At 40.7% G+C, this 24,696-nt stretch overlaps 1 protein-coding gene across 3 annotated transcripts; it reads right to left on the reverse strand.

Annotated features, from left to right (window-relative positions):
- Positions 1 to 2,520: 2,520 nt before the first annotated feature.
- Positions 2,521 to 21,185, reverse strand: mocs1 (molybdenum cofactor synthesis 1). Of its 3 annotated transcripts, none has more exons than XM_074692757.1 (11): positions 20,901 to 21,185; positions 18,439 to 18,547; positions 17,771 to 17,938; positions 13,197 to 13,361; positions 12,313 to 12,374; positions 12,063 to 12,174; positions 11,714 to 11,826; positions 11,493 to 11,603; positions 7,944 to 8,064; positions 7,801 to 7,848; positions 2,521 to 6,967 (listed from the first exon to the last, which is right to left on the reverse strand). In XM_074692757.1, the coding sequence occupies exons 1-11, from the start codon at positions 21,099 to 21,101 to the stop codon at positions 5,865 to 5,867; spliced, it is 2,313 nt and encodes a 770-aa protein (XP_074548858.1). In that variant the 5' UTR covers positions 21,102 to 21,185; the 3' UTR covers positions 2,521 to 5,864. The 3 variants fall into 3 exon arrangements, with proteins under 3 accessions (XP_074548858.1, XP_074548857.1, XP_074548859.1); XM_074692756.1 differs by having other exon boundaries at positions 18,439 to 18,550; XM_074692758.1 differs by having other exon boundaries at positions 6,831 to 6,967; positions 7,786 to 7,848; positions 18,439 to 18,550.
- Between the last annotated feature and the right edge of the window lie 3,511 nt (positions 21,186 to 24,696).

Consider the following 24,696-nt stretch of genomic DNA (forward strand, 5'->3'; position numbering starts at 1 on the left):
ATACAGCACAAACAGAATAAACTCCAACAGCGAACAACATACACTCATAGACAGACAGACACAGATGCATACATTCTCACTCAATGATATCTTAAATGGCACGTTAACAAAGAAGTTACAACCTGATTCAAACAACAACAACAACAACAAAGATTTCAAGAAAGCAAGAGAATAAAAGTAAGTTTTTAGGTGTTTTTCAAACAGTCCAGAGAGCTGGCAGATCTATTATGAAATGGGAGGTTGTTCCACAGCCTCAGTACAGTGATAGAAAAGGCCCTGTCTCCAGCAGTTTTTTTGTGAGACCTTTGTACAGTAAGAAGTCCTTGGTGTGATGATCTGAGGGGCTTTGCTGTGTTGTATGGTTACATTAGTTCAGCGGTGTTGCAGGAACAGTGTTTTGGTGAGCCTCAAATACAAGCAGAAGAATTTTGTAGGGTATTCTAAACTAAACAGGGAGCCAATGCAGAGCTGCTATAATAGGTTTTATATGGTCCCCTTTTTTATTGCCTGCAAAGCAATCACGCTGTAGCATTCTGAACAAAGTGTAATCGTCGTATTGATGCCTGGTTGATTCCAAGATAAAGGGAGTTCCAGTAGTTGAGGCTGGGCGGTCTGATTTTTGATGTGATCCTGAGCTGATAGAAACTACACTTAATGACAGAACGAATTTGTTTGTCGAACTTTAAGTTTTTATCAAATGTTACTCCCAGGCTCTTTGCATGAGGTGTTATGTGTTCTGATAAGTGACTGATAGACTGCAGGACAGTGTTAGTGGGATGGAAAACTGTGATATCAGTTTGTGTTAAAAGATACAGTTCTCTAAGCGTCCACTAGACTCTGTCTCCAGCAATTGGTCACTCTCCAAAATAATAATGATAATAACTTTATTTATAAAGCACCTTTTAAAACATTAGTTTCCAAGTGCTCTCACAGTGGACGTCCCAAAAGACACACACAAATAAAGCTTCTCACTTCCAGTCCAAAAAGAGGTGTTAACTTCCACAGAATTCACAAAAGTCCATCTAAACCACTTTTTCAAACCATACGTAGATTATACACAAGTGGTTTTTTTTTCTGAAAATCCTCTTTAGTTTTTCAGATACACCATACTGTCCTTACATCTTTTTCCCTTTCGTGTTCAATGTCAATTCTCTTCTTCTTCTCTAAAAGGTTGACTCAGGGTATCCACAGGTTTTCAGGGCTTCTCTAAAATGTTTCTGATCTTTTTCCCTCTCTTGTTCAGCAGTGGATGATGGGAATCAAAGAGTGGATATTGATCTCTGTGTGTGGGTTTCCCAAGTAGGGATGGGCACTGAATTTGGTACTTTTATAGGTACCGACCGATTTCTGTCAAAAGTACCAGGTACCGATTCATGTAAAATCAAAGGTACCATCTTTAGGTACCTGAATGCATCTTTGTGACTGTAAGGGAGTGGAAGAGTAGACGACTTTCCTTGCTGGACATGAACACAGCATTGCAAGGTTATATATGGAAGAATTAGCATGTTAAATTGAAAAATAAAAATAATAATAATAAACAAATTGATATTGTTTACCACATAAACTCGAAAAAGTACTGAAAAGTGGGTGCCGTTGAGTACCGGTACTGATTGCCAGATACCGGGCATCCGTACCGTATCGTTTCAAATGTGAAAGGTACCCATCCCTATTACCAAGACACCTGTCTCTCTCCAGGTGTACTGCACAACCCAAAAAGGCTAAGACATCAACCTTGACATTTTCATGACTGAACATGATGTTTTCCACTGTGTTGATGTGGTCTGTGAAGGCCTCTGCTTCATGTGTTAGGGTTTTGACCAAGGTGTCGTCCACATACCGAAACCAGTTGTTAGGTTCTGCCAGGGCCTTTCTGTCCACCTCCTCCATAGAGGATGAGGAGAGGCAGGAAATGTTGAGGTGTTGGAAAATTAGAGGATAAAAAACAGTGCAGTGCAGGAATAAGACATACCCTACCTGTCAGTGGTTTGCACAAATAATGCACCCCACTTTCTGTCAGATACACAGATTGGTTATTCACAGAGCAGCTGACTAAAACCATAAGCTCCTATTTGTTCTGTAACTTCCTCTGTCTGTCTCTCTGTCAACAAAAAATCCTGCATGCTGCCCACTGCTTTTGAATGTAGTATGTAGTGTGACTGTTCTATTGGGTCTGTTTTGTAGTATATTGCTCTGGATTAAAGTTTTGGAAAGCAGAACTACAGCTGATATATTTTATTTTGCCTTTGTTATAAATGTACAAAATGAACCTTGGGCAGATCTTGACATTGTAGTTATTTAGTTAATCATATCACACAGAACCATCATTCTTGATTTCTAATCTTACACCCAAAGATACATTGTTTACTGAAAATAAATCTGAAAGGGATTTTTATTTTTACAGCTGATGGAAAAACACATCCAAATGATCCACCTACAGTTCAAAAAAAGTGAATCAGTGGTTCATATGGGCTTTAATGAGTTTGTAGAAGTAAACACCTCTTTAACAACTGGAAGTGACAAGATTTACAGGTGTTTCTTTCACATCACTTCACTTCTATCTCGCATCTGACGTTAATATTGTTGTGTTGTAGTTGTAATGCCTTCTCATTCCAGTAGATGGCGGTAGTTCACCAAAACCTGTCACCTGCATAGACAAATAGCCTTAGCCGTGCATTGTGGGAAACAATTTGCCAGGTAGACCAGTCCGTTGCATACTGAGAAATTTTCCTGGATCAGTAGGACATCCAGGGATTTTCAGTAAACTGCAGATTTTTCAAGTTTTTGCATACTGACTACTACAGTCTGAATTTTGGCCTAAATAGAAGGCACTGCTGGTGTAGTTTGGAAAACAGCCCCAGGCTTCTGTGGGTTGGGCAAAATACAATACCCAAGCTCTTTCTGTGTCAATGTTCAACTCAAACATACAAAAAAAAAAAAAAAACACCTCTCCCTTGTTTGTGCAGCTTGGTTCATCCACATTTTGTTTCATGGAATCCTCTGAATGCACAACTTAACACCAGCTGAGCTGTGACGAAAGAACATAACTCCACACAGGGGTGTGTATGAAACATTTTGTTTTGATTGCCACCTTCAAAAAACATATTCACTCTGAGAGGCATGAAGACATTACTGAGGAGTGCTGGTTGTATAGTTTAATCTCATATGGAAAATAAAGGACGCACAAGTATCTGCTACTCTTCTGCTGATACAAAAATAGCAACATTCATTTCTTAAGACCAGAGAGAGAGAAAGCCTCCAGTCACACAACATGAACGTGACATTTCACCTTGCTTTGAGAATTTCACATTCTTCATGAGCCGACTTCAAATCAACAAATCCTTCAGTGTACAAAGGATTACAAGTAATACCAGTGAATATGTTTACAAATATCAAACGTCTCCAGTTCACTCCTGAGAAGTGAAATCTAAATATTCAAACTAAAAATGTATTCATTACACAGCTGTCAGAAAAGAGGTCCATGAAGTCATACTCTGCTCATTACTTCATTAATACCAGATTCACAGGTCAACCTGAGCTTCAGTCTAGATTCAGTCATCTCCAAAGTTTGTATGGATATCAAAATAAATATGTGTACTATGTAAAAAGCTCATCGTTTATTCACAGGCTGCTCTCTACTCACTGTAATACTTGTGTGCCCTCAGGAGAAAGCTGAAGGCTCCTCACTTGTTGCACTTCATTTAAGAAAACGGCTTCTCTAAAGTGAAGCCAAACCTTTAAGAGCTCCCATTTATGACTGCTCTTTAAGTTATTAAAGACAAAGAAAAAAGCTGTTTGTAATACCGAAATGTTGATGTGCTTTCAGCCTTGGCTCCAAAACATGTCACAGGCACCTGTCAGCTCCCTCTGAGGCGGTCTTGTAGCTTTATTTGAGCCTTAGCTAGCAATACCAGTCTTCTTTCTCTGAACCACTTTAGGGAGGTACTGACCCCTGCAGGTCACAAGAGCTGCAGTTTGGAGATACTCTGATCCAGTTGTCTAGCTGTTGTAATTTGGCCCTTTTAAAGTTACTGACATCCTACACTGCTAAAAGTGAAATCCAAGCAAGTGTTTTTGTCCTATTTTATATGCTGTGTCACAGCATCGGATCAGAATACACTGGATCTGTTCCATTCATAGACTGTATAAAACATGAACGTAGTCTCCCCGACGTCACCCATCTGTTTCTGAAACAGAAAATGAAGCACATCGGCTATCCTGGCCATATTGGTAGTAGCAAGGGCTTTGCGTACAGCTATGGGGCGCCTGTTGGTCACGTGACCCTGAGCTGTGCCTCTGATTGGGCGAGCTCACTATCCTCTAATATCCTCTGAACGGCCGAGTTAGAAAAAAAAACACCACCTGTACAGTGTGTGCCGATAGAAAAATTAGCGACTCAGACAGGAGACATTTTTTGAACCAGGCTGTAGATGGGTTGATTTCTACTTTGTAAACAACTTATGGAATCATGGCTTCCATATGGATCAGCTTATGGAAGATCAAGCAGAAAGTCGTGACTGGAAACTACCTAAAAACACCCAGTGACTTTCAAAATAAAACAAACCATGCCAAAATCAGTTTGTATATACCTTGACGTAAATGGACGTAATGAGCAGAGCAAGACCAGGAGTCAACTTGTTTGAGGTTTTACAGCCCAACATGAATGAAGAGAGTCTTATCAATGGAGTGGGAAGAGCAGGAACTCCTCAGTCTGTGACTCCAGCTGTTTGTCAGTCATACAGCTTGTTGGACTAAACACACAGCTGGTGTGACAAACCAGACATCCTGCGTCCACTGAATGCCCATTTATGACGTACACGGTACCTCCATATAAGAGCTACCCACGGCTCAGTGACAATCAAACTCTTTGTCCATGCCGGGCCTTGAACCAGCAACTTTCCAATTACAAAGCCCTATGAACTGAACTATCTCTACTCCTGCCACTGCAGACATTCTTATTGTTTTTATCCTCCTTCTAGTTTCTGGATAAATGTAGTCCAGTTTCTGAAGGTAGCAGACTGTTCCTGCTCATTTTCCTGTAGCTTAATTTGATTTTCTCAGCAGCAGATGGTAACTGTACAGACAAAGGCGTTATACATTTCAGCTTCAAAGCTGCTGCTGAGCCAAATGAAGCTACAGGAAAATTAACCACTACAGGAAAACACATCAGCATTTTAGGATGGAAACAGGAAATGGAAACAAACAAAGAAAATATTAATTTGATTTCAAACTACTGTTTAAAATGAGACGTCCAAAAATGACGTTGGATAGTGACGTATGAGTGAGGTCATGATTAGACGTCCAGATAGTGGACCTAATCTGAACATAGTGTAGACATCCAGAATTGTTTTTGGACCAATAGACGTGATACAGACTTGCACGTCCATCAGAGATCTGTTTAGTGAGATTCAGGTTAGTTTTTGTTTCTTAATACCTGGGAATAAGACATTTTTCCAGACCTTTAAGGTTAAGTGTCTAATTTTAAGTGTAATAAGACACTTTCACTAAAAACAGGACACAAACACTTGCCTGGATTAAAGTTAAGAAGGTAAAGTAAACCTGTGACAATTTTTCCTGCTTTCAAGGACAAAACGTCTCTTTGTTTACTAACATGTCCCACCCTTTAACACGTGCCTCTGACAAAAGTTTAACTGATCAGCTGAAACATAATTAATAAAACCAAAGTGACAATGCCATCGTCTAGATAAACTATTTCAGTTAGATGATTCTTATTAAATAGGATCATTGATGCAGAGATGACTAAATATGGAAGCCAACTGGCAGCTTAACCGCCATGACAACTCAAGTAGAAATGGAGCCTCCTTCACGTTCACTGAAAGTCACTCTGAGTTTTCATGGTGAGGGTTTCATGGTGCACCAGGGTGACGAACAAAGTCCTTCTTCCCACCGGTCTTACTAACCAGTTTTACATCCGTAATGATGATATCGTGGCTCACAGCCTTGCACATGTCATAGACGGTCAGTGCTGCGACAGAGACTGCCATCAAAGCCTCCATCTCCACTCCTGTTCTGCTCGTGGTGCGACATGTGGCTGTGATGACCACAGCGTCCGGCACCTCGTCCAGGTCAAAGGTGACAGAGGTGTGGTCCAAAGGGAGTGGATGGCAGAGAGGGATGAGGGCTGATGTCTGCTTGGAAGCCATGATGCCAGACAACTGTGCTACAGCCAGAGCGTCACCTTTGACCAGCTGGTTGTCCCGAAGCAGCCGGAACGCAGTGGGACCCAAGATGACGGTGGCAGTCGCTGTGGCTGTTCGGCGTGTGGGGACTTTCTCCCCCACATCCACCATGGAGGCTCGGCCCTGCTCGTCTGTGTGCGTCAGCTGTGCTTCAGTGGTTTCATTCTGGTTGAGGTTGGAGAGATTTGTACCCAACCTGCTCTGGTCTCTGATTGTGAGACCAAGATCTTTGTCGGAGCTCTTGTTATGACACAGCCTCGCGTTAGTGTGATCAAAAGTTCTTTTGGCATTCATTAGTAGTGTGCAAAATATTTGTGTGTCTGGGGTCCTCAGTGAGTGGCCCTTCAGAGTGTTTGGACCCCTGGCTGGTGTGAACCTGAGACGGTCTTCAATGATGACTCCCCTGTTTGTACAAAATGTAGAATCTGCAGTTTTAGTGACACTGAGATCGTTAACCTCAGAGGAGGAGGGGAGAGGCGTGACACCGCAGAGGTTGTCGGTCACATTGTGTTTCTCTTTGTTTAAGTTTGACATGACGTGGACACCACTGCTGCTTAAGTTTGCAGAGAGGGGAGCACAGGCTGCTTGAGCTGAAGCAGAGCAGTCTGGAAGGCACAGAGAAGCCTTGCTCCTCTTCAGGACTCCCCTGCTGCCCGACTGGCACATATGAGGAGCTGATGCTGCAGAGATGAAGGCGTCATTTGTTGGCTGGGAAAGTATGGAGGGACCTCTCTGGCTGAGCTGTGACATGGATGTCTCTGGTGATGAACCTGTTGGAGGGAGCAGTGTAGGCACTGTTAGAAACAAAAAAAACACAAAACAACACAAAACCAAAATCATAATCAGGAGAAGATTAATGTTTCAAAAAGATATGTCAGTGGTCAGAATGACTCACTGGTCACCAAAAGTTTTGGGGTTAATGAAGAAGACTCCTTCAGCCTTTGAGCCAAAAGACAGGACATCAGAGCTACTAAAATAATCCTGCTTAATCGTCTCCTTTGGGACTCTAGATACTGTCTGCGTCAGCCTCAACCCCCTCCTCTGCCTGTATGCTGATGTTTTGGTTAAGGATGAAGCTTGGCTCAACTTTCACTCCCTTTCAGGAACTATGAGAACAGCACAGGCCAAAGAGCAACGCGAGTTAGCTTTCTGCTAACCAGGTATGTGTCAAATAACCATGATTAGCTTATGCTAATATGCCAAGTCAGGTGCATGGCTCTCAAGTCTCTCCCATGTAAGAACGCAATGTTACAGGTGGTTGCTGGGCTAGTGAGTGTGATCATGTAGTGACAGTTGGAGGCAGTGGGTGTGTGCTGCTGCTGGCACTGAGCCAAGGGAAAGGAGCCCAGATTGAATTTGTGTTTACTAACAAGTAACAAAAATTCAAGCAGACCCTACTTTTAGTATAAATTTGTCATAACTGTTTGGTTTGTGTCTTAAGGCTCAGGTTAGAAACTGACGCAAATTTCACTCATTCTGTCGTCAGTTTGAATATAAATGCATCATGTATTTAGAAATCCAGTATGTGCTGAGTAAACCCTGACAGAGGAGTGACATCAGTAACTGAGTGTGAGAGATTTGTACGTACAGCCACATCACCCACCAATGAGGATCATGGGCCGGTTCTTCATCTGAGAGATACTGAACATTCCTGAAGACACACACAGAAAAGAAACACAACATAGTCACATTCTTAGAAGAACTGTGAGCTTACCTCGACAACTTTATAAGAAAACACAATCCTACCTGCATGTTGTTTCTTCTTCCTGCCCACTGCAGCTCCAATTATCTGAAGGAGCTCTTCATCTGATGATCCTGAGCGCAGGACGTCTCTCAGGGACACCTCAGAGTTCCCAAATAAACACACCTGAGAGATGACAAGCAAAGGGTCTCAATTTAAAAAGCAGGTTGCTATCAGGAATACTGAGGGCCGTAGTTCCATCAACAAAGACCAGTGGCCCCTGTCCACAGCCACTTCCACCAGCTCCTCTGAGGGGATACCAAGACGTTCCCAGACCAGTCGAGAGATATAAGCTGTGTCCCAATTCAGGGGCTGCAGCCTACGGAGGCTGTAGCCTTCGGAGGACCCAGCCTCTATAGCCTGCATAGACCGCAAAGGCCGAACTGAATTGAGACGGTCTGGTCTACGAAGCATTTCCTGTTTGTCACCCTCGACGTCACACAGCGCCACCCTCACCTGTCAGGCTTACATTACTTTTAAACACACGAAAACCAAAACCTCACATTTAAACAGGATGATTTCTACTATCTTTTTATTACTTTGCGTTGTTATTATTTTTATCATTATCATTATCATCATTTTTATTATGATTATCCCTATTGATAGAGTATAGATCTACCATTTACATGAGAGTAAGGCAAAAACGTACATTTTCAACATTTGATCAAGTGCTGGGGTGATGATAAATAAATAAGTATAAAATAAAAGCTGCTGAAATGATTTAATGTCTTTTGTGAATTCCCTGTAAAAAATACATAAATAAATAAAAAAAACTCCAAGTAAGTTTTTTTCCCAAGAGAATTTACATTTATGGACATATTTTTATATAATAATGTGAAGATTCATAAAGAACTGTTTTTCCACAGTATATTAATTGAAAAAAGCCCAAACAACACATTTTCTTACACAGAGAAACAAAATATTCTTTCACGTTTTAGAAACACAATCACATAGTTGTTGCCAGAAATCCTTCATATCTGGATAAAACAGGACTCCTTTAGGAGTTCGGCCGTGTCCATCATGTTCGGCATTCATACGCAATGAATCTTGGGATATGTGAGGCTATGAAGGATTCACCGAACCCGTCCTTCGCGGCCCCCGAAACGGAGGACGGATTCGTCGGCCGCATTTGGAGGAGCCTCCGTATTGGGACAGCCTCCGACGCACCGCTGTGATGTAATCGGTCTTCAAATCCAGCCTCCGTAGGCTGCAGCCCCTGAATTGGGACACAGCTATAGTCTCTCCTCTGTGGTCTTGGTCTACCCTGGGGTCTCCTCCCAGCTGGACATGCCCGAAACATCTCACCAGGGAGCTGTCCAGGAGGCATCCTCACCAGATGCCCGAACCACCACGGCGGATTCATTTCAGCCACTTGTATCGCGATCTTTTTCTTTCGGTCATTACCAACAACTCATGGCCACAGGTGAGGGTTGGAACATAGATTGCTGGTAAAATAAGATTCTTGCCTTCTGACTCAGCTTTCTCTTCATTACAACGAACCAGTGAGGCCGCTTCACTGCTGACACCGCCCTGATCTGTCTGTCCATCTCTTGATCTATTTTCCCCTCACTCGTGAACAAGACCCCAAGAAACTTGAAGTCCTCCACTTGGGGCAAAGACTCTCTCCCGACCTTAAGAGGGCACCCTTTTCTGACTGAGAACCATGGCTTAGACTTAGAGGTACGGCTGAACGGTTTTGGAAAAGAATCTAATTGGGATATTTTTTGACTAATATTGTGATTGTGATTTAGCATATGATTTTTAGGGGGAGATGTTTATCTTCAGCATTGTTCAACAAACACAAGTTTTAAGTCATTCTACAGTATGACCAACACAACAAAAGATACTGCTAACAGTAAGAAAGTCTTTTTTTGCACTTCTTAATTGAAAAAGAAAAAGTAACACTAAAATTTTACTGACCTCCAGTTGTCAGTCAGAGTAACAGACCATACAGGAGGATTTACAGAGCATTTTGTCTTTTACTGGTTTTAAGGAAGAACAAGTTCAAGTAACTGTATTTCCTCAAGGTCTGTGTACATGAAACTTTTTTTTCCTAATTGCAGCCTTTGTGATTTGAAAGTTGAATTCTATTACATGGCAACGCTGGTTTCAAATCGATTAATTGTTTAGCCCTACTAAGAGGGGCACATCTTCATCCTGGCTGCTTCACACTTTGCTGCAAACTGCCCCAGTGCGAGCTGGTCAGTGTTCCATGAGGCCAACATGACCACATCATCTGCAAAAAGCAGAGATGTTGTCCTGAGACCTCCAAAACCTAACTCTCTCTGCCACTTGACTGCACCTAAAAATCCTGACCAGAAAAGTAATGATCAGAATCGGTGACAAAGGGCAGCCCTGGTGGAGTCCAACACTGACTGGGAACAAGTTTGACCTACTGTTGGCAATAGGGACCAAACTCTCACTCCTTTTTGTTTTTCTTTTTTTGTGTGTGTGTTTTTCTCTCTTTTTGGTTCTCTTTGTATTTGAAGTCTGTCATTACTTTTTACATCTCATTTGTTGGCCATTGACACCAAACTGGCTGTGTCTTCAGTGGTGTTTTTACTGTTTTTGCTCTTGTGTGTGCCCAGATCCTACATGTAACCATGGTTACATTGTTTACACTCAAGATTTCAGGTGTTAGCAGCCTGTAGCATTATGATGCTAACCCATGTTGGGGTCAGTGTTCTCTGTGAGCTGAGAAGAAGGTGAGGACGACGTGCTGGTTCTCAGGTGTGAGCTAAGAAGAAGCGACATGGACCTGTCCTTCCATCAATCGTTACAGAGAATGTAAGATCTATGTCCTACAAGATGGACAAGCTAGCCATGCTAACCCAGCACCAAAGGGAATACCAGAGGGCAGAGTAGCATTCTTAGACATGGCTAACAGAGCTAACACGCCAAATTGGAAGAGCTTCACCTGCTGTGAGCAGACAGGATCCAGGAGACAGAGACTGAACAGACTGCTGAAGAAGCTCAGTCCTGGACCCTGTGGAGGTGGAGGCTGGCTGACTGGACAAGGATGGACAAGCTGTCGTCTCTGATGGACATTTTTATTTTTAGTTGACACTTACTGTATAATTCTGTTTATATATTCTTGTATTTTTTGCACATTATACTTTCTTGTGTTGCTGCTGTGACTCTGAATTTCCCTTTGGGGATCAATCAAGTCCATTATATTCTATCCCATTCTATTCTGTTCTATCCTAAATGCAGTGGTAGCTCAGTCCATAGAGCCTTGGACTTGTAGCCTGCTGGTTCCAATCCCGGCATGGACCAAGGGAACTGGACTGATAGCTGGAGAGGTGTTGGCATAATTTCCTAAACACTGTTGAAGTGCCCTTGAGCAAGGCACCATTCTCCCCAAATGGACTGTATGATGAGGAGTTTATTAAACTACACAGAGAGATTGTGCAGGGCACTGTTTCTCAGACTACTCAACAAACCAACACCACCAGAGACTTAGAGTGAAAGCATCAGTAAAATATTTATCACATCAAAAAATGCACAGCTTCAGAGACTGCAGATCACACACTAGTTATAAACTGTAGCTTTACCTTCAGGTTACCGTCTGCTGTGATGCGTAGGCGGTTGCAGGAACCACAGAAATGGTCGGACATGGAGGTGATGAAGCCGACCTGCCCTGTGAAGCCTGGCACTTTGAACGTCTGTTTGAAGCCAAACATATGTCAAACAATCATCTCTGTGAAAGACTTTAAACCAGTGACAGAGTGCTGAAGGAGGATCTGTGTGTTCATACTTCAGTTCATAAACTGACCTTTGCTGTGTCCGTTTGTCCGGTTTGAAGCATTTCTAGGTCAGGCCACTGCTGCCTGATACGGTCCAGCATCTCCTGATAACTCACCATCTTCTTGAAGTTCCACTTGTTGCCTGCAGGGAGGAGAGGAGGCCTCTGTGTCAGATGTCAAAGATGTCAAATACAGGTGTTTAAAAGAGACAGGTTGAGGCCCTGGGTGGACACGGATCTATGCAATTTATGGATTTGTTTTTTCTCCTTCAGCAGTAGACTGGTCACTGTGAGGCTGCTGTGTGATGGTGCAGTTTAATGTCAAATACGTATCTGTGTAAACCCATGGAATAAAACTTTGTAGAAAACAAGCACTCACCATCAAAGGGCATGTATTCAATGAAGCGCACCTCCAGAGGTTTCTTTTCTGTCAGCGCCACAAAATCCAGCAGCTCGTCCTCATTCAGGCCTCTCATGACCACGCAGTTCACCTACGGAGCGCAGTACAAACACCCAGACACAGTTTACTTTGCACAGCATTTTTTTTATGATTTGTAGATTGCAAAGAGACATTACTTTAAATTCCAAGACTCCTCATGGGAGCTTTGAAAGAGAAGAAAAGTTGATACCTTGACCGGGTTGTAGCCCATTTCAATGGCCTTCTCAATACCCTCCATGACCTTGTGAAACCCTGAAAAACAGAAATTAAAGTTTAAAAAGGAAAACTGTGAAAGACAGAACAATGCAAACTGATTATCAAGCATTAAACAGCTGCAGTAATTGTCTGTTGATTAGGGAAAAAGAACCAAATTCAGGTGTTTTTATCAGGCGAGCTCTGAACACCAAACTTAGGGGCCATTTACACAACAACAGTTTTAGGGTGGAACGCAAGTTTTGTTGCGTTTCAGCCTCACGTTTACATGGAAACGACGTTTCAGCCGACCTAAAACGCAAACTTTTGAAAATGGCCTACAGAGTGGGATTTTTCTGAACACTGCCCACACCGCTGCTGAGTAAACAGTAAACCGGCAGGACAACAGTACCGTTGATACGATTGTTGCGAACTACCGTGTTGTGCTTGTGCTGCTCAATCTGCTGACTGTCTTTAACAAAATGAGCATCTGTTGCTCCACTTTTGAACTTAGTATTCCCCAATACACCAGATGATCAGCTCAACTCAACTTCAGTGGAGATCTACCAAAAGCTGCTTCTGGACAAAACAGTTAGAGCACCGACTACAGGCCTGGCATGCTTACTACAGCGTTTTCAGTCCCTCAGCTTTTCCGTGTAAACACAGATTTTTTTCACTGCGTTTCAGCGTTTTCAGATGAAACATCGAGTCAACGGGGCCTTGAAGAGAGGTCAATCTTGCTGCAGCTTCTAACACACTAAACCATGCAGAGAGCTCAACTGCACCCATGCAACCAGAGCACCTGATAGCTCCTCAGCTGACAGCTTATAAATGTCCATGTGTTCAGTTTCTTATCATTCAATCCCACAGAGCTGTCAGTACCTTTCCGCCGCACAATGAACTCAAATTTGGCAGGGACCAGTGAATCCAGGCTGATGTTGATCAGGTCCAGTCCAGCGTCTTTCAGTTTAGGTAGAAGCTTGGCCAAGTTAATGCCGTTTGTTGTCACAGCAATGGTTCTCAGGCCCTCCAGCTTCCTCAGCTCGGCTGTAGAGATGGAGAAGAAATGGAGACAAAGAGGAGAAAGAAAGGAGGGTGAAATGACTTTTTATGCCTGAAATGAGCCTTCACAGTAAAAAGTCGAAGTTATAATGTAAGAAAATCAACATATCTGACCCAATGCTTTGTTAATAGTCATCAAATGTTAATGTACAGTTCACAGGTTTGATGTTCTGGATTACTTCACTGCTAAAGTTTTCATTGTGTTGATTCAAAAAGCAAAAAGACAACAGTTTAGGCTGACTCTATCAGGAGTTTCAGATCACTTCATGATCACAGAGGACTCGGTTTGGAAGCCTGTGAGCATAGCTTAGATTTGAGTTTCAGATTAGTCAGTTTAGATTTGATCTGGTTACATGACTGTTTTTTAAACCATATGATAGCTCGCAGACTCATAAGACGTATCCCAGTCACTTCAGATATCATATGTGCACTAATAATTAATCAATTCAGAAAATTAAACCTGATACTGAAAGACAAAGAAGAAACACCTGATTTTAAAAAACTGCCAGGGTTTCAAACTATTATACTTTTTTAAACAATAAGTAAATGTTGTCTCAGCTACTCAGGCCTTCCTTACACTCTCTGTGCAAAGCGGATCGACTTGGCATGAAAAGAACATTTTCTAAAAAATACAATTTTCAAACACAACTACAAACAGGTTTGATACAATAATTGGATGTAGAGTCAGAAAAATAGTAAAATAAAAACGTGGTAATGAATGATAAAAAAGATAGAGCTTTACATTTGTAAAAAAAAAAAAATGATATGCAGTTATTTAACCAAATAATACCAAATTATTTTCAATGTCAGTGATCCCAATACAAATACTCAACCTGTAGATTAGTGCATCCTTCAAATACCATGATTTTAAATGTGGATGAGTAAATCAGTACTTTTTAGAGAACCACCTTCAGGAATTTCGTGTCCAATCACAGAAAACCAAGGATATTCAACACCACTTTATCAGATTGGTACCACTTTATATAAAACTAACAACTGTCAGATTATTTGTAATTTTTTTTAAATAAACCAAAGTTCAAAATAAAACAGTGTACTAGGGCTGGATAATTAAATGGATTTTAATCATGATTTCAATTTTGCCATCTGACAATCATAAAAACAATCTAATCGAAGAAAAACAATTGATATGCCACACAGTGTAGATGTATGCAAGTTCCTGTGCTTCATAGCTCTTCTGTGTTCCATGTGCGGCCACAGCGAGTGTGTGTGACTTATGTGTGTGTTAAATCAGTACTGAAGTTTTTGAATAAATGAATAATTGTGTATATTAATTGTGATTTCGATATCACTGAAAATAATCTGGATTCTTATTTTTACCATAAACGCCCAGCCCTACAGTGTAGCTGATAACTCTCCCTGGTTTATTCATACTGTCTGAACAGGACCTGACGTGTGTCAAACCACAGTAATGTAGCCCCAACTACTGGCGAGGACAGCTAAGGAACACTCGTTAAGATTTTTTTGCCTTGAGTATAGGCTGCTGGTATTGGCAGCCTCTAAAAGTACTCAATATCTTGAAATAAAGCCGGTATCAGCCCATTACCAATACCTGATATTGGTACCCGCCCATTCCAACAGAAAAACTGAATATACACTCTCACATCCAGCTCTCAGAGAGCTCAACGAGCCCTGCTGGTCCCTGGAGCATTACCTTATCCAGACCTGTTAGAGTCTGCCTTCTTCAAATTTCACTGTGAAACATTTATTAGTCCTTACTCTGTTCACATTTATTCCTCCGTTTGGCCAGAACCAAGGTTATAATAGTTAACTAAAACGAAACAAAAAACGAAAACTAAAATTTACCAAAATACATAGCAGTTAACTCAAGCTAATAAAAACTAGAAAAGAAAACAAAAACGATAAGTAAACTTAAACTGTATCTTGTGTTCACAAAACTAACTGAAACTAACTAAAATGATAGAGAAAATTCCCTTAGTTATAGTTTTTGACAATATTAATAGCCTTTAGGATTTAAATTAATCTGACACATTTTCCCAACCAATTTTAGACAGTTTTAGGCAGTTGTCAGTGCCACACAGCACCATCATAGCGGCGTATAGGGACGAGCTTGTTTCCTGCACTGACTGGCTGTGCGCTGTGCTGCGACCAAACGTAGTGGAGCAATGAATTAGAGCATCTGTAATAGTTTAACTGTTACACAGTCCAAATTTTTATAGTATTTGAGTCTGCCTTTATTGTTACAGAGTCCAAGTTTTTATTTATTGAAGCTCATATTATATTGTTTTTTATAATTTATGTTAATATTATTTTTATGTAATTTATGGCAACATTATTTTATATAATTTATGCTTATATTTTTCATACTAAGTTTATATTATTTTCATGTGTTTAAGGCAGCAGCCAACAGTTCAGTACCAGCATTGACTGAGCAGTGAGCACTATGTTGGACTTGAAAATAAACAGTATTACAAAATATTTACTCTGACCTTTTTGAATCCTGCTCCTGGTTAATAAGGTATGAAAAACTAAAACTAAACTAAAACTAAGCCTTGTTGCAAAAATCAAAACTAAATATAAAACTAGAATTCCCGCTCTAAAACTAATTAAAACTAAACTGTAATGGAAAAAAAATGTCAAAACTAACTAAAACTAAACTATAATGGCAAATCCAAAACTATTATAACCTTGGCCAGAACATCTGTTGAAACCATAAAACACAACTTTATGACATGAAGCCACTTTCTCACTCGTCTCACCCTTTGTTACATCACTGCTCTGGTTAATGTTCAACTGGATGTCATTCATCCACCACAGTTCACTGAGACCAGGGTCACGTGACAAGGAGGATTGCTTCATGGGGTTATTCCAAACTACAGTCTATTTTCAACAAAGACATCACCTTCTGGTCACATCACTTTTTGCTTCATTTATCTGAGCACACGATAAGATGCCCAGCAGCTGACGCTGTGTCACATTCAACTTTTTAAAGTGTGAAATATAAAACTTGTGGTAGTACACTATCTGAGCACATCGCAGTGGTGCATGAGTCTTAACTTGAGGTCATGCATGGAAAATCAGCCCCTTTCTCCTCTTCACTCTTCATCGCCTGTTGAGCTTGAGTCAAGTCAGGGGGGATAGAAAATGCATCATGTGATGGCCTTGAGTAGCTAAGACTAATACATCCACGCCATGGCTTATCATAGCAAGCACTCATACACAAAGGGAAGCAGTTTCCCCTGAGTTTATGTGCCTTAATAAACTTTAAAACTGTTTTTTTTTTTTTTTTTAATCCTGAGTTTATGATCTTAAAAGTCTAAAGGGGATAAGACATGCTTGTTTTTCTTCAGAAGTGACACAGGTGTCGTCATTAATCTGTTGGCTACTTGTGAGCAGCATTGCATCCCCCTTCCCAGTTCCCACCACAGCCCGGTACAAACATAAAGCCAAAGTATCTGCTCCAAGTCTGTTTGGCACCATGGGCAACACAGCAGCTGCACTGAGTGAAGCCAAAATTTAGAGCTCAATCAATACCCACTGAACACTTTTATTCCTATACGCACTTCCAGTCCTGACTTCTGAGCAGATGTTTATTATTCTGCGGTAGTAGATTTTAATTATTTAGTTGATGTTAGAAAGAGATGAGACATCATGGCTGACATGTCAGATGATGATTCCCGCAGCCGCAGCCCCCCCCCCCCCCCCCCCCCCCCCCAAAAAAAAAAAAAAAAAAAAAAAAAAAAAAAAGCAGACAGGGAGGAACACCAAGAGAGAACCAACACATATTAGAGTCACTGGAGTTTCATGAGCTGCGAGTGTCTGCTTCAAATCACCACAAACACTTTTCTTTTGCTCTGGATTGTACGGAGCTGAGAGCTTTTCTGGAGTTCAATGACTCTTGTGTTTGTGTTTCTGACCTGTTCTTTCACCGTCTGTACTATACTCTGCTGACTTGGTGCAAACAGCAAAGTTGAAACCAAATTTGTCAACAGAGCTGTCAAACATGTTATTAAACCTCTATCTGAAGGATCGATGAACTAAAACTAAATAACTCCGAAAAATAAACACTGATCAAAATCTGTTTGCACATGATAAGAATCTGGTGAGTATGTACTGAAGCATGTTTGAGAAAATATGTTCAATGTGTATTCAGATGCTTAAGTTTGACTCTTGAACGTAAAGGAGGTAGACTTTATGACCTTAACTGCAACAGAGGAAGCTCTAAATATTTTGGCCCCATTTTTGGAAAGCCTCTGCTCTGTCCATCTCTTAACACAGTCAGGAGTGGAGGTTCAGTTTTTTACTTTAATGATTAAATTTGTCAATTTTCTGTCGAGGATGCAAAACAGTGACAGCTGATTAACTTCTGTTGCCCACGTCAAACTAAATGTCACAAAAGCTACTGAGCTCCTTACTGATGATATCCAGTACATCAGGTCGGATGAGAGGCTCTCCTCCAGTGAGGCGGATCTTCTCCACTCCCTCTTGAACGAAGAGGCGGGCCAGGCTCAGAATCTCAGAAGTGGACAGCAGCTGGCCCCGAGGTGTCAGCTTCACCCCCTCCTCTGGCATGCAGTACTGACCTGAAATATAAAAGTAATTTTAATATAGGAATTCATAGGTTGTACTTTCCCCAGATGATCATGAGCCTGAATATTATAAGGACCTTGTGAACCCCCTGTTGTGACTGCACCAAGTCCACAGTTTAAAGGCAGGGTCTGCAAGATTTTCCTAAAAAAAATAAAATGTCAACTTTTACTGGAATGAACCTGCTTAATTGTCCCCTATGGGCCTCTATACATTTGTGTCAATGTCTGTGTCTGCCTCAACCCCCTTCCCTGCCTGTATGTTGATGGTTTGGTTGTTTTGGGATGTTTCTGGGTGAAAAATTGGTGTTGTTACATCAGCCAATCACAATGCAGCCAGTGTGCAAGTGACTTCGCTTGTTGATGACAGACAAAGCCTAGCATGAAGATAGAAAAACACAAGCAAAGTGAAACGAAACACCAAACAAAGAAAGCTTTTTATCAAGGTGAAGCTTATCAGGAAAGAGAAAACAGGCCATAAGTAAAGATCTACTCACAGCGCAGATTGCACTTCTCAGTCAGGGAGATTCGCAGGTAGCTGTGCCTTCGGCCAAAGTTGTCTGTCAGGAATGCTGAAAAGGGAAGTACGCTGTGGTCTCTGAGTCTCTGCTGGGATTAAAGAAAAGACCAGATAAGCATAACATTTTAAAAATCATCACCAGCAAAAAGAACAATTTAACCACAGCCATGGTCCCTCTTTGTGTGAAATTTATCAACTCATCACAATGTTTCACTCGATCAGTCTCACTGGGGCAGAAGGCAGCACATGTTTTAGTGAACTGCTCCTGACCTTTGACTGTCAACAGAGAGCTGCAGTAAAGCAAGATGTTATCAGCACAAAGGTGAGCACGAGACCCAGTTGAAGGTCACACACATGAATAAAAAAGACACAACAATACTGTTCCCGCCTGTTTTGTGTAAAATAATTAACTGAAGCCAAAAGATTGAACTCTTCTGAGTCTCAAACATAAATCCAAACCACGTAAAACTCTTCTTAACCACTGCAGTGCTTTAAAGTTCCTGTGAATTTGGAGTGAGTATTTATTTACAATGCGTCTAAGTCTCTATGACAACACCACGCCAGCTGATGTAGTTCATAAGGACAAGAGAGATCTGTATTTTTCTCTGCTGAAAATGATTTCTGTGATTAATTTTGTTGTGATGGTGGACACTGGAGCCTAACTGTCAGACAGAAAAAGGACAGAAGAGCAGAGGAAAGATAAACAGGAGAGAAATAGCACACAAGCTAAAAGCTAAAAGGGCTAAACTGTTTGTGCTAACGTTGACTCCAACCCACAGTCAGCAGTTATTCTGCGGTGGTCTGTTCAAACTTGAGAGTCTATCAATAAAAAGAAGAGTGAGGTTATGTTAGCTCTGATTGGTAGATGACTGGCAGGACATAACCAGGATTCACTAAAGTTACATTACAGACATGTCTTAGAGCACCGGGCTGCCAGCTGAGCTAAATATAAGCAGCTACTAGACTACAAACAAACTGACAGTGATACTTGTTGCCACATTAGCCTCTGGATACATCGGAGCGCCAGGCTGTCAATGTCGCTGACATATAGCCAGCTAGTAGAGCCTGACTGATATAGGATTTTTGGGGATGCTGATTCCGACCGATATCCCATATATCGGCTGATATATATAATAAATTCATTAATACACACAGGATATAAACTGTTTATAATCACAAATCATTATAATACCCATATGATTCAAGACAGAGACAGAACACTATTAAATTAAAACAAGGAACTTCAATTATAAAACTGTCAACATAAGAACTGTAGTGTAAACCAATGATAAATAAGAACAAGCTGTAAACACAATAATAAATAAAGAAGTCAGACTGTAAACACAGTAAGTAGAAAACTTATTAAAAATGTAATCACACAATGAGCAACTTACATGACGTTAAAACGGTGTATTATAGTCTTACATTCGGGCAGTGTGCAACCCAACAGAATCTCCATGGAGCAAAAAGTTATATAATCGGCTACATTTTGGCGGATGTTGATTAATTGGTGACAGGCATGATCAGCCCGATTAATCGGCCCGACTCTACCAGCTACTACAACGTTTCCTTGATGTCGCGTTTCAAACCAGAGTGCAACGTAACTGTTTTGACATATACCTTACCTCTGCAAGTTTTCTTGAACAGAGAAAAATTGTTTCGATCCAATCTCCATTTAATTCCAAAACAAAAACACACCTCACTAAAAGTAATTTACAACAGTGTGCGGAGACCCTGGGCAAGAAAGTGGCGAGGCAGACCAATTAAAACAGATCCTCCTCAAATCATCTTGAAAAATAAGGTGTAGAGCTTATATGTGAACCATTATCTTTAAGGTACTTGTGAAATAAAAATTTCTAATCTAAGATTTTTTCAAACATAGCCAATCCACGCCTGAAGAGGACTGTGCAATAATAACGTGTTAAAGCAGTTTGTTATGTATGACAGTCAGAGGACAGTTTATGTATGCATGACAACCCAGACATAAATACATGATATGAAAAAGTATTTAATTGTTAGGAACCTTACACTCAGACTTCTTGCAATAATACAGAGGAAATCATTGAAATCCACACTTTACACTGTAATGTCTGTTAGTAAAGGTGGTTCATCAAACATAATGCATGAGTGTGGATATAATAAGGTGGTATTTCCAGCTGAAGGCCAATCACTGGTCAAAAACAGCTCATTTTTCACTCTGCTAAGTAGTGTTGATAAAGAGTTGCTTGAAGGTCAAAAGATCCGACTCTTTTCGTGAACTAAGTCACAAAATCTGATCAGGGAAAAAGGCTGAAATTCCCAGGAACAGGCACAACAACTTGCCACCCTCCATGACATCCACTGAGGTTAGCTGTAAACACCAGTAACTAGCATGTGATAAAGTACAGGGAACCTCGGTCACAGAACAACCTGTCAGCAGTTTGTGTTAGTTCATATTACCTGTCTGGAGCTGCTTTTCAGAGATGCAGGGAAGTTAGAGGCAGGTAAAGTGGAGTCACTAAGTTCAAGTTCATTTTCCTGATGCGTAGCACTGGAATACAGTCGCTGAAAATCAACGTTTACACTCTGTACGGGTTTAAATACGGTTAAACTGTTGAGACGGTTCAAAAAGCGGCAGAATACGGCGGCGTGAGTCGCCATGGCTCAAGTCCTCACTGCACCGGCTCCTCTGTGGCTGTTTTCAGAGCTCTCAGGTCCCCTCTGCAGTCAAACATGTTCGTTAGCCTGAATGCTAAGAGGGGGCGGAGGAACGTCAGCCAATCCCGTCTACGAACGTTCTTGCTGATGCATTCTGGGTATTGTGGTCCAGCGCGAACCAGCCAACGTCAGGCTGTCAGGCTCAGATAATTCCACCTGGGGGAATCGTAGTGATAGTGAACATGTGATCCAGGTTTATGAAAAAAAGAGGGAAGTCATATCACTTCCTGAGTTAGTGGTGACAGAACAGAGAATGTAACTGAAGCGTGGTAAGTGTTTATCATACATTTAAATATGTTTATAGTTTACATGCTTCAAAGTCTTCTCAGTTACACAAAATGGTAACCTGCAGCTATTCCCCCTGTTTTGTGTGTGTTCTTTTCCTTGTTCGCTAAACTCTGGCTGAATCAATGAAAAAAGTCTAGTCTTTTGAGCTTAGTGTTTTTGTTTAACCTCCTAGCCAGACTTCAGTGCAAAACATGTTATTTTTGAGGATGAGGAGGACAGAGCTGAGTCTCCTGGGCCCAGCTGTCTATCTGTGAAGAGCAACAGATCTAAAGGTTTACCAAAAGACTTAAGAAAAGGGCCTGGATCCTCTGGACCATCGGAAATAAAGTAAGTGAATTGTTCAATGTTTACAATCTCCTTCTGTGAATCAATACTTTGTTTTGTATTTCATATCATACTTCCTGTTAAAATATATTCACGGGAAAAGAAGCTGTAGATAGAATTAAGCTCAACAACAATAGGAAGTATTTCTTGCATGACAGTTGTCCTGAAAGGTTGAAAATTTGTTTTGAACTCTTTCTGGTGCTGGACACATCAACAGCTATGCTTCCTGGCCATGGAGTGTTTCAGGTTGAAGATCAGGACCTTCACTCAGGCAGCCCTGAGCAAACAGCAAAACAAAAAGCAGATGGCCTAGTGGTCTAGGTCACACTCCATGAGAGTCACCCTTGGGTGGCTGGTCAGGGTGGCCGGGGTTCGAATCAAGCTTGTGGCTTCTTTCCCACATGTCACTCCCCACTCTTGCCCTGTTTTCTTACTCTATCCGATCTCCTCTCTTCTCTGATTAAATGATTAAAACTCAAAAAAAAAAAAACTTTAATCAAATAATTCATTTGATTGAATAAACAAAAATGAAATATGAATGTGAAAAAAGTGAACAAAACTTAACAGACACAACATCCAGCTGCAACAAATGTATTAATGCATGTGGATTACCCTCCACATTTTAAAACAGCTGTGATCTTCAGATTAATGAAAAAAGTCATCCACAAGGTGGGAAAAAGATTTACCAACAATAAATCCCAGTGGTCAGCAAAAGTACAAGAGACAGACAAGAAGAGCACTGGAGTTTACTGAACTTGTTCGTGCCACTTCCATGTCAGTGTTGGACTGTGGTGATGTTTTATATATAGGCCTACATGCTTACAGACTGGACTCAGTGTATCATGGAGCTCCAAGGCTCATAACTAACTTTAAATTCCTCACCCTTCACTGTTTGTAGTATGGTTGTGTGGGATGGTCTTCATTGTTCTCAGGTAGACTGAACACACTGTCACATTTTTGTCTACAAGGTTATTCTTGGCCTTCTACCTTCAGACCTACATCATTCAGAAAGGTAAAGGAATAATTAGAGGTACAGTCTTCATTCCCAAAATTCTCTGCTCCCCCTTCCTGGAATGATTTACAAAAAGAGTCGAAACTCAATGAACTGATCTTATCTGACACTTTTAAATGAAAACTGCAAGACTTGGAGGCGGCCACATCTGGATGCAAATGCTTTGATTACTGGCAGTTTCAGGTAAATAACTGCTGCTGAAATTGTTGCACATCTGTCTTAACCATCTCGTGTTCTGTTGTATACATATGAAACTGTGTTCACTGCTGCTACCTTGGCCAGGGAACTTTTAAAATAATAATAATAATAATAATAATAATAATAATAATAATAATAATAATAATAATAATAATAATAATATAATCTGAATGAGGCTTTCCTCATTGAACTGAAAAAAAAAAAAAAACAGTTCAAATCGAAAATATTCTCACTTTGCTCCTCCTCGGGAGTTCTCTAGGAAGGACCAAAAGTGCCAAAATGAATTATACAAATAAATTACAAATAATTTAACATAAGACAAATAAATATTTTAAATAATTAATGACAAATCTGATCAATTATTTAATAATTATCATTCAATAAAACATTTATTTGATAAATCAATTTTAAACCATTCATACATTTATTGCTTTATTTCCAATTATCATTAATAACTGACACGTTTATTTGTTTATTTATTCACTTATTTATTTATTTGTTTATATATATATATATATATATATATATATATATATATATATATATATATATATATATATATATATATATATATATATTAGTGCTGGGCAAGTTAACGCGTTAATTTTGCGTAATCTCGTCAATTTATTATAGGCGTTAAATATTTATCACACATTAGTGCATGCTGCTCACATGCTTTTATTTTGTAAATGTCTGTCGCTGACCGGAAGTGAAATTGGCGGAAAAACACGATGAGTAACCAAAACAAGCATGGAGAAGAGGGGCATTTCGGTTATATTTTTTCATCCATTGCCAGTGTTATCCTAAAGTCAGCTCGTCTACAGTCTTCAGACTACGACTTCGAGTTTGACGGATGTCCTTACCGGTTTGAGCCTGAGTACACGGACGAGGAGCTCCATGAAAGAAGGATGCAGAGGGAGAGAGACGAAGAGCTGGCTCAAGAACAACAAACAGGAGCACGTCCACGACTCAGTGCGAACTGGTGGTGCGCTTGTGGACAGTGTTCGCCTATGGCAACAGAAGAGGAGTGTGTTTGTGATAACAATGGATAGCGATGGATGAAAAAATATAGCCGAAATTAGCAATTTTGCAGTGATTATGTCCCGCGCTGAAGCTCCCTTGCCGTGGCCCCCGCGGAGTTGCCCTTTAAAGGCGCTCGCCGCTTAGTGTATCAGTCCGTGCGCAGCGTGCCAGATATAAACAAACACAGGTAGTCTGCCAGGACGAAGAGACACGATGAGAACTAGAGCCTTATTTAGCGGTGTTTTTGTGTGAAAGCAACACGCTGAAAATTCTCTAAATAAAGCGTGAATGCAGACCAATATCAGAGTTTTTGGTGCGACTCCGTTTAATTGTGTTTTTGGTCAAGTAAAATATGGCCCGTCTGAGTGCAGAGGAAACCAGCAGAGGAGCAGGGAGGGGGTGTTTGGTGCGAGCGTTCTGGGCTTCTGCTGCACAAAAACACTGCTGTAGGGGTCATTTCTGCCCTGAACCTTGTGATAGGACCCAACTTGTTCCATCCTGGAGTATCACTTTAATGCCCTGATAGTGGCAACAAGCTTTAATTTTGTATTTACATTTTGTAAATTTGATTTGCACTAAATATATGATTTAACTATTACTGTATAACAAGTACTGATTTAGTGTTTGCATGACAGATGTTATGGCACTTTCACAATGCGATTAATTATGATTAATCAAGGAAATCATGCAATT

Source organism: Halichoeres trimaculatus, unplaced genomic scaffold (genome assembly GCF_033239565.1).
Source record: "Halichoeres trimaculatus isolate MK-OKI-2021-1 unplaced genomic scaffold, fHalTri1.1 fHalTri1_scaffold_17, whole genome shotgun sequence".
In the NCBI taxonomy this organism is placed as follows: Eukaryota; Metazoa; Chordata; class Actinopteri; order Labriformes; family Labridae; genus Halichoeres; species Halichoeres trimaculatus.